Here is a 12118-nt window from a genome sequence, read left to right on the forward strand (position 1 = left end):
GACTGACACACAGTTCTAGACTCTCCAGCCAGGGGAAGCATCTCGTGCACAGCAAGCTGCCACAAACAGCTTGTAATAATGATCAGATAATATGTATTTAAATGATGTCGGTTGAGGGATAAATGTTGCCCAGGCCAGGGGGGGAGAACTCCCTGTTCCTCTTCGAAATAGTGCTATGGGATCTTTTCCCTCTACTTGAGAGGGCTTATGGGCACACACCATAAAATATATTTAATGAATATTCTAATTCTCACTTCCAATTTATTTCTCGGGAAGTCATCGATTCCAGCGTTCCAGCAGATCTCTCTTTTCCCGTCCAAGTCCATATTCTTCTTGTGTGAACTTCGACTGCAAGTGTTGGCAGATTATTCATCTTTCCATTTGCTGAGACTCTCATCCATGCCTTCATTACCTCCAGATTGTTTATTCCAATGCTCTCCTGACCGGCCTCCCATCCTCCACCCTCCATAAACTTGAGCTCATCCAAACCTCTGCTCCCCGTGCCTAACTTGGACCAAAACCCATTCACCCATCACCCCTGTGCTTGCTGTCCTACGTTGGCTCCCAATCCAGCAACACATCAATTTCTTTTAAAAACCCACCCTTGTGTTCAATCTCTCCATTGCCTCACCCCTCCCTATCTCTGCAACCTCCTCCAGCCCTACAACTGTCTGTGATCTCTGCACTCCTCTAATTCTGGCCTGTTGCACATCCCCAAATTTAATTGCTGCACCATTGGTGGCTGTGTCTTCAGCTTTTCAGGCCTCTGGAATTCCCTCCATTAGTATCTCTGACTCTCTACCTCTCTCTCCTCTTTTAAGACACTCCTGCCTAATATCTACTTATGTGGCTCAGGGTCAATATTTGTTTAATATCCTTCCTGTGAAGAACCTTGGGATGTTTTACTATGTTAAAGGTTCTATATAAATGCAAGTTGTTGTTGTGGGAGGCTATCGTAATCAGTCCTGATCCTGTCCTCACCAAATATTTGTGCACTTCCCTGCAGGCTCGGTGGGGGGGGGGGGGGGGAGGGGTGGCGGTGAGTGTGTGGTGGGGGCAAGGGGATGGGAACGGGGTGGGGTGTTGGGAGTGGGGACGGGGGGTTGTTGGGAGTGGGGACGGGGGGGGTGTTGGGAGTGGGGACGGGGGGGGTGTTGGGAGTGGGGACGGGGGGGGTGTTGGGAGTGGGGACGGGGGGGGTGTTGGGAGTGGGGACGGGGGGGTTTGGGAGTGGGGAAGAGGGGGTTTGGGAGTGGGGAAGAGGGGGTTTGGGAGTGGGGAAGAGGGGGTTTGGGAGTGGGGAAGAGGGGGGTTGGGAGTGGGGAAGAGGGGGGTTGGGAGTGGGGAAGAGGGGGTTTGGGAGTGGGGAAGAGGGGGGTTGGGAGTGGGGAAGAGGGGGGTTGGGAGTGGGGAAGAGGGGGGTTGGGGAGTGGGGAAGAGGGGGGTTGGGGAGTGGGGAAGAGGGGGGTTGGGGAGTGGGGAAGAGGGGGGTTGGGGAGTGGGGAAGAGGGGGGTTGGGGAGTGGGGAAGAGGGGGGTTGGGGAGTGGGGAAGAGGGGGGTTGGGGAGTGGGGAAGAGGGGGGTTGGGGAGTGGGGAAGAGGGGGGTTGGGGAGTGGGGAAGAGGGGGGTTGGGGAGTGGGGAAGAGGGGGGGTTGGGAGTGGGGAAGAGGGGGGGTTGGGAGTGGGGAAGAGGGGGGGTTGGGTGTGGGGATGGGGAGGAAAATGCCAATACATTATAGCATCTCTTAATTTGATGTTTTCAGAGGGTAAATTTTGACGACTTTTCCATTTCTCTTCCTTTAGATCATAGTTTCTTCGGTTCCGAGTGGCAGAGGCGTTTCTGTGTGTTGAGCACGAATGTGTTCTATTACTATGGCAATGAGAAAGGTATCAGTGCAAGCCTTCATGTCCTCACAATCTCCCACACTGGGCTCCTGCTTAAATGTCAATCTCTTAAACCCCCTTGCCAGGGATATACATCACTATATTCACAAAATGTGCTTGTCTCTGGCAAGGCTGGTATTCATTGCTCAACCCCTAATAGTCCTGAGGTTTGGTGCAACTGAATGGTTTGCTCAGCCATTTCAGAGGACAATAAAGGATTAACCACTTTGAGGTAGAGGATGTTTATTGGCCAGTTCTTTGGAATTTTTGGACTCCTGAGTTTTAGCTGTGGAACTCTGAATATAGCTGCAGCTCCATCATTTGTCACATTCCTAGTCCAATTTGTTTCTCTGCTTTCTTCCAGATAAGCAGCAGAGAGGCGCATTTTACCTTTATGACACTTATCTAGTTCCAAATCTCCGGAAAGATTCAAAGAAGAATGCTTGCTTTGAGATCATCAGTTCCGACAAGCAAGTATATCAGGTATGAATTCCCCCTTTTCATGGAATTCTTAGAGCTGGGAATATCTGGAGGTGAAAGTGTTTGATTTAGCAGCAACCTGGAATTTTCAAAATACTTGGATGAGAAAAGACCTGCATTTATATAGCTCCTTTCACAATGCCACGACAACCCAAAATGCTTGTCGTAGCCAACAAAGTAATGTCGGAAATGTGGCAGCCAATTTGCACACAGCAAGCTCCCACAAATAACAATTATATAATGACCAGATCATCGAGAAAAACACCAGTGCACTTCTTTGAAATAGTGCCATGGAATCTTTCACATCCATCTGAGAGGACAGACAGGGCCTCTGTTTAACATCTCATCCGAAAGACAGAACCGCCAGCAGTGCAGCATTCGTTCCAGTACTGCACGAGGAGTGTCAGCCTGGAATATGTGATCAAGTCTCTGGACAAGGGCTTGAACCTATGACCTGTCTCAGCGACCAGCATTTTTCCCATATCTCATTGCTGGCAATGAATCCCACTTAAAGGGTTCAGATGGTCACCATTATGCTCATCAACCCCCAGCACCTTTAAGCGTGGAGCTAAATAAATGGTGTTATTGGTGTGGAATTAAGTGTAATAAAAAAAAAGTAGAGGCACGGACCCAATCTTCATAGAATCATATGTCACCGCTCTACCTCTTTTCCCTCCTTTAAGACGGTCCTTGAAACTTAAGCCAAAAGACTTGCAGGTTGATAGGTAAATTGGCCATTATAAATTGTCACTAGTATAGGTAGGTGGTAGGGAAATATAGGGACAGGTGGGGATGTTTGGTAGGAATATGGGATTAGTGTAGGATTAGTATAAATGGGTGGTTGATGTTCGGCACAGACTCGGAGGGCCGAAGGGCCTGTTTCAGTGCTCTAATCTAATCTTAACTCTTTGACAGAGCTTCAGGTCACCTGTCCTAATATCTCCTCCTGTGGTGATGTGGTTCGATGTCACATTTTGTGTGATTTCCCTCCTATGAAATGCCTTGGGAGGTTTTTACTCTGTTAAAGGTGTTCTATAGATGCAGGTTGTTGTTTGGTTGTACTGGAGCATTTAACAGAGGGGAACCACATGAAGCAGAGGGTGTAGCTCAGTGGTAGAGCATTTGACTGCAGATCAAGAGGTCCAAGTTCAAATTTGGCTGCCCTCTTTGAAATTATTGAGGGGGATGATAGTAATGATGGTGGGCTAGTAATCCAGAGGCCTGGACTAATGCTGCGGTGACATGAGTTCAAATTCCACCAAGGCAGCAGGCGGAATTTTAAAATTCAATTCAATTAATAAATCTGGAATAAAATGCTACTCTCATTAATAATGGTCCTGAATCTACCGGATTGCCATAAAACCCATCCAGTTCACTAATGTCCTTCAGGACCTACATGTGACTCCAGACCCACAGCAATGTGGTTAACTCTTAACTGCCCTCTGAAATGGCCGAGCAAGCCACTCAGATCTAGGTGTCTCACCACCGCCTGCTCAAGGGCAATTCGGTGGAGGCAACAACTGCTGGCCTTGCCAGCGACGCCCACATCTTAAGAACGAATTTTGAAAAATGCCCTCTTGATTTCCAGTGTTTGTAGTAGGAACGATAACAAAGTATCATCGGGAGTGACTGACACCAGTGCTCTGCTCCCTTAGGCAAGGAAATACTCGATTCCATCTCCACCCTCTCCCTCTTACACCTCCTCCCTCTCTCTCCCTGACATTGTTCACCACAGTCTTCTACTCCTCTGGGACTTGCTCCCCGTTAAACGCCATATCAATTTTAAATCAACAAGTTGAAATTTGTGTCTGATGAGCTGGCTCTGTGGCTGACGTGTATACATTCACCAGAGTGATCCTTGATGCAGTGAATTAGATTCTCAGTGCATTCCCTGCCACAATATCAGATTTCTCTGGCGCCACCTCAAGCATCTACAAATTGGTATAATTAGGTTTTTAGTGTGTGTGATGATTATTAGCCACAATGAAGGAGAGATGCCTGTGATGGAGTGCTGCTGAAGATGTATAATATTTCAGAAGTTGGGCTAACTTTCTGATTGAAACATTTAACTTTTTTAAAATCCGATCTATCTTTAATGAAGCATTTGTACACAATGCTGAGTATTTAGAACATCATTGTGAATGTGAGTGAAACAATGGGGTGAAAGATTGAAGATGCAATTATCATGCGATTAAGTCCATCGTCCTTGTCTCCCACCCCCATGATTTTTCTGTTTTCAAGAATGATACCATAAATTGGAGTCAAGTATGAGGCTACATTGCACAAAGTTAGCTTCTAGTCCCTTTAGTTTAGACGGTTGATGGGAGATGTAATCAAGGTCATAGAGAGATACAGCACTGAAACAGGCCCTTCGGCCCACCGCGTCCACACTGACCATCAACCACCCATTTATACTAATCCTACATTAATCCCATATTCCCTACCACATCCCCACCTTCCCTCAATTCTCCTACCACCTACCTATACTAGGGGCAATTTACAATGGCCAATTTACCTATCAACCTGCAAGTCTTTGGCTGTGGGAGGAAACTGGAGCACCTGGCGGAAACCTACGCAGTCACAGGGAGAACTTGCAAACTCCACACAGGTAGTACCCAGAACTGAACCCGGGTTGCTGGAGCTGTGAGGCTGCAGTGCTAACCACTGCGCCACGGTGCCCCATTAAGGTGATAAAGGGATTTGAGGGTTTTACGCCCCCCCCCCACCCCACCCGGGAGTTGACTGGGAGGCAGGTGGGGGCATTAAATCATGTGGGAGGCGGGACATGTCGTTCCTGTTGCCTACCCTCCCCCGCTGTCATTTTACCAGCAGTGGGGGAGGTAGTAAATGGCCCAGCAGCCCCAGGCCAATTAATTGCGAGTTAAGGACCTCCTCCCACTTTTGCTGGTATATTTGCTGGTATACACCTGGGCAGATCACCTAGTTAAACTTGGCAGACTCCTTGTGGGTTGTGGGGGAGGCCCTCCTGATCGGGCACCCTGTACCCCATGGAGACCCCCCAGCGGCACTAGCCACCCCCACTGGAAACCTCCCCTTGCCCTCTCGATCGGCCCCTACCCCACTTCCTAAGGCACATCTGATTGTCCCCGGCAAGGCCCGAAACCCCACTCACCTTTTTCGGGGTCGGCATCCATGCTGCTCCTACTTGCTGGGTGCAGTCCCATCAGTGGCCACTGCATCCGCTGGCGCTGATGGGACTGAAGAGCTGCCTGCTCTCTGATTGGCCGGCAGCTCTTGGAAACAGGACTTCCTGCGAAAGAGGGGCAGAAGTCTGGACCAAGACCAATTAAGGGCCTGAACCACGTAAAATTACCGTGTGTCTTCCAGGCCTGACAGAGGCGAGCTCGCTTCCAATTTTTCAGCCAGTGGGCAGTGCCTCCGTCGCAATGTAAAGTTCCAGCACGAGAAACTATTTCCTCTGGTGGACAAATCCAGAACAAGGGGGCATAATAATTAGAGCTAGGCCATTCAAGGGTGATGTCAGGAAGTATTTCTTCTTTGCTGAGGATCTCCGTGAGATCAGCCATGGAGTATTGTTTACTGTTTGGGTCTCCTTACCGAAGGAAGGACATACTTAACTTCGAGGGAGTGCAGCAAAGGCTCACTAGATTCCTTTGTTGAGGGAATTGTCCTATGACGAGAGATTGAGTAGAATGGGCCTGTATTCTCTGGAGTTTAGAAGAATGAGAGGTGATCTCATTCAAATGTGTAAAAAGTTTTAGAGGGCTTGACAAGGTAGATGCTGAGAGGACGAGTCTAGAACACGGGGTGACAGTCCCAGAAAAAGGGGTTGACCATTTAGGAGTGAGTTGAGAAGACATTTCCTCATTCAGAGGGTTATGAATCTTTTGAACTTGTGACCCCAGGGAACTGTGGATGCTCAGCTGATGAGTATATTCAGGACTGAGATCGATAGATTTTTGGGCGCTAAGGGAATCAATAGATAGGGTGGGAAAGTGGAGTTGATATAGAAAATCAGCCATGATCTTATTGAATGGCAGATCAGGGTCAAGGGGCCGAATGGCCAATTGCTGCTCCTATTTCTTGTTATGTTTTTTGCACAAAGAGTAGTGGAAATCTGGAACTCACCTCCCTCCAGAAGGTTGTGGTGCTTAAGGTCAGTTGGAGTGTTCTAGACTGAGATTGATGAGCTTTATGTTAGGTAAGGCCATTTAAGGGCTACAGGACCATGATGGGTAGATGGAATTAAGATACAGATCAGGCATGATCTAATTGAATGACAGAGCAGGTGGGATGGTGCAGGGCGGTGTGATGTGGGTGGGGGTTTTGGGAATGTGGAGTGGTGCTAATCTGCCCTCTCGAGTCTACATAAAAGATCCCAAGGAACTATTTTGAAGAATAGCAGAGGAGTTCTCCCCAGTGTCCTGGGTAATATGTATCCTTCAACCAACATTAAAAACCGAGATTATCTAGTCATTATCACATTGATGGTTGTGGGACCTTGCTATGTATAAATTGCCACGTTTTATTCTTATTTATTTTAAATTTTTTATTATTTATTTATTTAGAGATACAGCACTGAAACAGGCCCTTCAGCCCACCGAGTCTGTGCCGACCAACAACCACCCATTTATACTAATCCTACATTAATCCCATATTCCAACCACATCCCCACCTTCCCTATGTTCCCCTACCACCTACCTACACTAGGGGCAATTTATAATGGCCAATTTACCTACCAACCTGCAAGTCTTTGGCTGTGGGAAGAAACCGGAGCACCCGGCGAAAACCCACGCAGTCACAGGGAGAACTTGCAAACTCCGCACAGGCAGTACCCAGAATCGAACCCGGGTCCCTGGAGCTGTGAGGCTGCGGTGCTAACCACTGTGCCACCCTAAAAGATGGCACTTCTGACAGTGCAGCACTCCCTCAGAACCACACTGGAATATCACCCTTGATTTTATTTTCTAGCGTCTCCAGTAGGATTTGATAGGACCTTCTGAGTCAGAGATATCAGTGCTACTCACAGAGCCACAACTGACACATAACGTTTCCTACATTACAACAGTGTCTACACTTCAGAAGTACTTCATTGGCTGTAAAATGCTTTGGGACATCCTGAGGTTGTGAAAGGTGCTATAGAAATGCAAGCCACTCTTTTTATTTCTTTTGATTGACATTGTAATATGTTGTGTATTTGTTGATGTATCTGTCCATATTTCAGTTTCTTGCAATTTTAGTAGTAGAAGTTTACTGTACTATATAACTGAGATAAAATACAGGAGAGGTGATGCAGATTGTTCCCATCTGATAAACGATTCCTTCTCTTTCCAGTTTTCTGCATCGAACCATCGGGAAGCCAAGGAGTGGGTGGATCACATCGCCTTTGTGCTCAAAGGTAAATATGCATTTATCAGTTGTGGAATTCTGAAGGGAGGCAGAGGTTGTCAGCTCCATACCATACTCCCCAAGGTAAAAGATGTCTGTACACTCTCGTATCCTGTGGCTAAACATTGCCATGCCAACTCCTGTACACGTGTGTGTGTTTCTTCATTATTCTTTCATGGGATTTGGGTATCACTGGCTAGACCAGTATTTGTTGCCCATCCCTAATTGCCCTTGAACTGTGTCGCTTGCGAGGCCATTTCAGAGGGCAGTTAAGAGTCAACCACATTGCTGTGTGTCAGGAGTCACATGTAGGTCAGATCAGATAAGGACAGCAGATTTCCTTCCCTAAAGGACATTAATGAACCAGATGGGTTTGTACCACAATCAGTAGTTTCAGGGCACCATTACTGAGACTAGCTTTCAATTCCATATTTTTTTAATTTATTAATTGAATTAAGTGAATTAGTAAAGTACTTCATTGGCTGTAAAGTGCTTTGAGTCCTGCGATCGTGAAAGGTGCTATATAAATGTAAGTCTTTGTTTATTGCTGGGAATGCTGTCCCATGTGTACAGAAGTTGTAGTGTGGGTATTAGCTTTCACCTGCTATAGCAGGAATGTGTAACTTCGATGTTACAATTTTCCCCAAGTCTGTCTTTGCTCCCAACAGCACTACGTGTCCAATTAATGGGACAAGTGGCCCTTTGACCCTGAGTGCAGCTTTGCTCACTGAGCATTAACAAACCACAACTGAACATTCTTGGAAAATAATTACTAATCAATCCCCCGTTGCACAGCACATGGGGAGTTGATAGCAAGTAGTAAATCATCAGGTGAAGCGAGGCAGGAGAGAATTGGATCAGACTGTGCAGATGGAACATTACATAGAATTCACCGCACAGAAACAAGCCATTCGGCCCAACCAGTCTACACCAGTGTTCATGCTCCTCCCATCCTACTTCCTCTCATCCTATCAGCATATCCTGCTACTTTCTCTCTTTTGTACTTAGCTTATTTCACCTTAAATGCATCTATACTATGCACCTCAGCCTCTCCATGTGGTAGCGAGTTCCACATTCTAACCACTCTCTCATCATTAATTTTAAATTTGTCATTCTAAATTTCTGTGTCCACATCTATAATGGAAATTACCTATGTCAACTCATCATGCTGTGATACAGTCTCCTGCCAAGGGTGGCGCTTCAGCACCTCTACTGGTGGGAAGACATAAGTAGAGTGTGACATGTTTACTCAGATAGTTTCCGTTATAAACATGGACAGATTAATTTTTAGAATGGGAAAACGCTGCTAGGAAATACCTTAAGTTAAACAGACCTCACCCATCTAAGAGGAGAAGCTATTTAGCCAGCAATTGAGAGAAACATCCACTAGCAACTGCCCATAGTCTCTGGACCTCAGGATGTGCCTATCTGGATGCCATTACCAAAGGGAGTCAGTTCCAGAGCAGCAGCATAGAGAACCAGCTTGTTTTTATAAACAGTAATACATCCATCTGTCTGCAATGCTTAAATAGGTTTTAAATCACTCATACCTGCATTCTTTGGTTGCTTAAAAATTGTAATTTGACTTTTTTTAAAAATCACATTTACTTTTCAATTAAATTTTAAATGAGCACAGTCCATCTTTGCTTCAAAACCCCAGTGAGCTGAATATTAGTCAGTGCTGAAAAATTCACTTTCTAATTAAACATCTCGTTCCACTGATTAAAGTAATAAAAGTTTGAAGTTTGGCGCTAATTAAAAACAATTTCTAGTGGAAGTACCTCACCCCATCACGCCTGTAGTTCATTTTCTCTTCCCAATGTTTTCCTTTGAAGCCACTTTATCTTGGAGATGTTCATTCTATAGCTGTTATGTCACATCCAGTAAAGCAGACAGGATTCTTGGCTTTATAAATAGAAGCAGAGAGTACAAAAGCAAGGAAGTTATGGTGAACCTTTATAAAACCCTGGTTAGGCCCCAGCTGGAGAACTGTGTCCAGTTCTGGGAGTACACATTGGGAGGGATGTCAAGGGCCTGGAGAGGGTGTAGAGGAAATGGTACCAGGGATGAGGAACTTCAGTTATCAGGAGAGCCTAGAGAAGCTGGAATTCAACTCCTTAGAGCAGAGAGGGTTAAGGGGGAATTTAATAGAATTGATCAAAATTACAAATAGTTTTGATAATGTAAGTAAAGATAAACTGTTTCCACCAGAGGACACAGATTTTAGATAATTGGCAAGAAACACTAGGGGTGGGCGAGGGAGAAAATGAGGAGAGTGTTTTTTACGCAGTGAGTTGTTGTGATCTGGAATATGCTGCCTGAAAGGGCGGTGGAAGCAGATTCAATAGTAACGTTCAAAAGAGAATTGAGTGAATACTTGGGAAAGAATTTGCAGGGTTATGGGGAAAAAGTAAGCGGGGGTGGGAGAGTGGGACTAATTAGATAGCTCTTTCACAGAACCGCCATAGATGGGCCGAATGGTGGTCTTCTGTGCTGGAAGATTCTATGATTTTTCAGTGAACTGGGATAAATACTGCCAACAGACTTCTGTACAAAAGCTGGGACAGCCAAGGGATAACAAATGGCTGGGTTTAGAACTGGAGTTTAGGGTGTGTTTATTCTCCAAAGTTGGTGAAATGCCTTCCTTTTTTAAGTAATCTGCAAAATAATATCAACAACAACAACTTGCATTTATATAATGCCTTTAACAAAACATCCCGAGACTCCTCAGCAGAGCATTATCAAATAAAATTTGACACTGAGTCACATAAGGAGATGTTAGGGCAGGTGACTAGAAACTTGGTTGAAGAGGTAGGTTTTAAGGAAAGTTTTAAAGGAGGAGAAAGAGGTGGAGAGGTTTAGGGAGGGAATTGCAGAGTTTGGGGCCCAGGCAACTGAAGGCACAGCTGCCAGTGATGGTGGATGCAAAAGAGGCCAGAATTCGAGGAGTGCAGTGATCTTGGAGGGTTTTATGGGGCCGGAAGATAGTAATGCACACTGGAATACTGGCTGCACTGAGTAGCAGTGAATCAGGAACCAAGCACAGACTTTAATTAAAATTATTCCAGCCTAGAATGTGTCCTTGCACTGGCCCATCCCAATCTACATGTGCCTCAGGAAACCGTTTTGATCATGTTTCTCTAATCTGATCAGGGCCTTGACTGTTTATTGACGTTTCTGATTTAACAACCAGCATGATTATTATTGCTGTGATTTAAAACTGCGCCCGGACATTAAGTTGTCTGTGCAATAATTACCAGGTGTAATAACCACCAATGAGAGGGAGGGGAATGAAGAGTAAAACTGCAAACACTCGCTCCCCTTGTCCAGAGATACATTGATCAGACAGCATTTTCTGATATTGATTTGTTGAATTAAATAAAACGGAATTCATGTAAAGTCAAGGAAATGAACCCAGAGCTGACTCAAAAGTAGCGGGCACAAGTTGATACAAATTAAATTAATGGGTTGTTTCATGTCAATGTTGTTGAGAAACATTGATTTTTTGCTTGTTTTTTATTGCTTTAAAATCATTTGGAGTGTTATTAGCCTGAGCTTGACTGTAAATATTCTTCAGACTTACCACAGGCTCTTCTCGCTGCTTTTTGTAGATAGAAATTAGAAAGTGTGACTGAGCAAAGTTCCGATCTCTCGGCTTGCGACAGGCTGCCTGGGAAATGTTCCAGTTCAGTTAGCGAGAGGATGTATAAAGCAGATCCGCTGGTTCTCCTGTTTCCTTAATTATCGGGAGCATCGCGCTGTATCCCTGACAGAGAAGTTCTGGTGCACAAAACCACATCCATGTCTTTGTTACCTCCAGACTTCACTATTTCAAGGTGCTCCTGGCCAGGCTAGCCTCCCACCTTCCACCCTTTGTAAACTGGAGCTCATCCAAACTCCACTGTCCGTACCCTAACTCGCCTCACATCCCATTCACCCGTCACCCCTGGTCTTGTCAACCTACATTAAACCCCAGTCTGGCTAAGCCTCATTTTTAAAACTCACTTGTTTGTTTTCAAATCTTTCCAACGCTCACTCCTCCCTATCTCTGTAACCTCCTCCAGACCGATAACTCTGCAAGATCTCTGTGCTCCTCCAATTCTGGCCTTTTGCACACCCCGATTTTAATTGCGCCACCATTGATGGAAGTATCTTTAGCTGCCTGGTGCCCTAAGCTCTAGAATTCCCTCCCTAAACCTCTCCATCTCCTCCCTAAAGGCGCTCCTTAAATCTGGAGAGAATTCCAGCTTTCTACTGCTGTTTGTGTGGAAAAGTTCTTCCTGATTTTTCTCCTGAATGGCCTAGCTCTAATTTTAAGATCGTGTCTCTTCATTCTTGGTTCCCCCACCAGAGGAAATACTTTCTCCATATCTACTCCATCAA

At 45.6% G+C, this 12118-nt stretch overlaps 1 protein-coding gene across 2 annotated transcripts in view; it reads left to right on the plus strand.

Moving 5' to 3' along the window:
- The window catches only part of skap1 (src kinase associated phosphoprotein 1), a 387134-nt gene that overhangs the window by 243755 nt on the left and 131261 nt on the right, over positions 1–12118 (plus strand). For both annotated transcript variants that reach the window (XM_068013612.1, XM_068013611.1), the window contains 3 exons: positions 1805–1888; positions 2250–2368; positions 7682–7745. In XM_068013612.1, coding sequence (XP_067869713.1) covers positions 1805–1888; positions 2250–2368; positions 7682–7745 — 267 coding nt within the window. The remainder of the gene's footprint in view (positions 1–1804; positions 1889–2249; positions 2369–7681; positions 7746–12118) is intronic.

This window comes from Heterodontus francisci, chromosome 33, assembly GCF_036365525.1.
Source record: "Heterodontus francisci isolate sHetFra1 chromosome 33, sHetFra1.hap1, whole genome shotgun sequence".
In the NCBI taxonomy this organism is placed as follows: Eukaryota; Metazoa; Chordata; class Chondrichthyes; order Heterodontiformes; family Heterodontidae; genus Heterodontus; species Heterodontus francisci.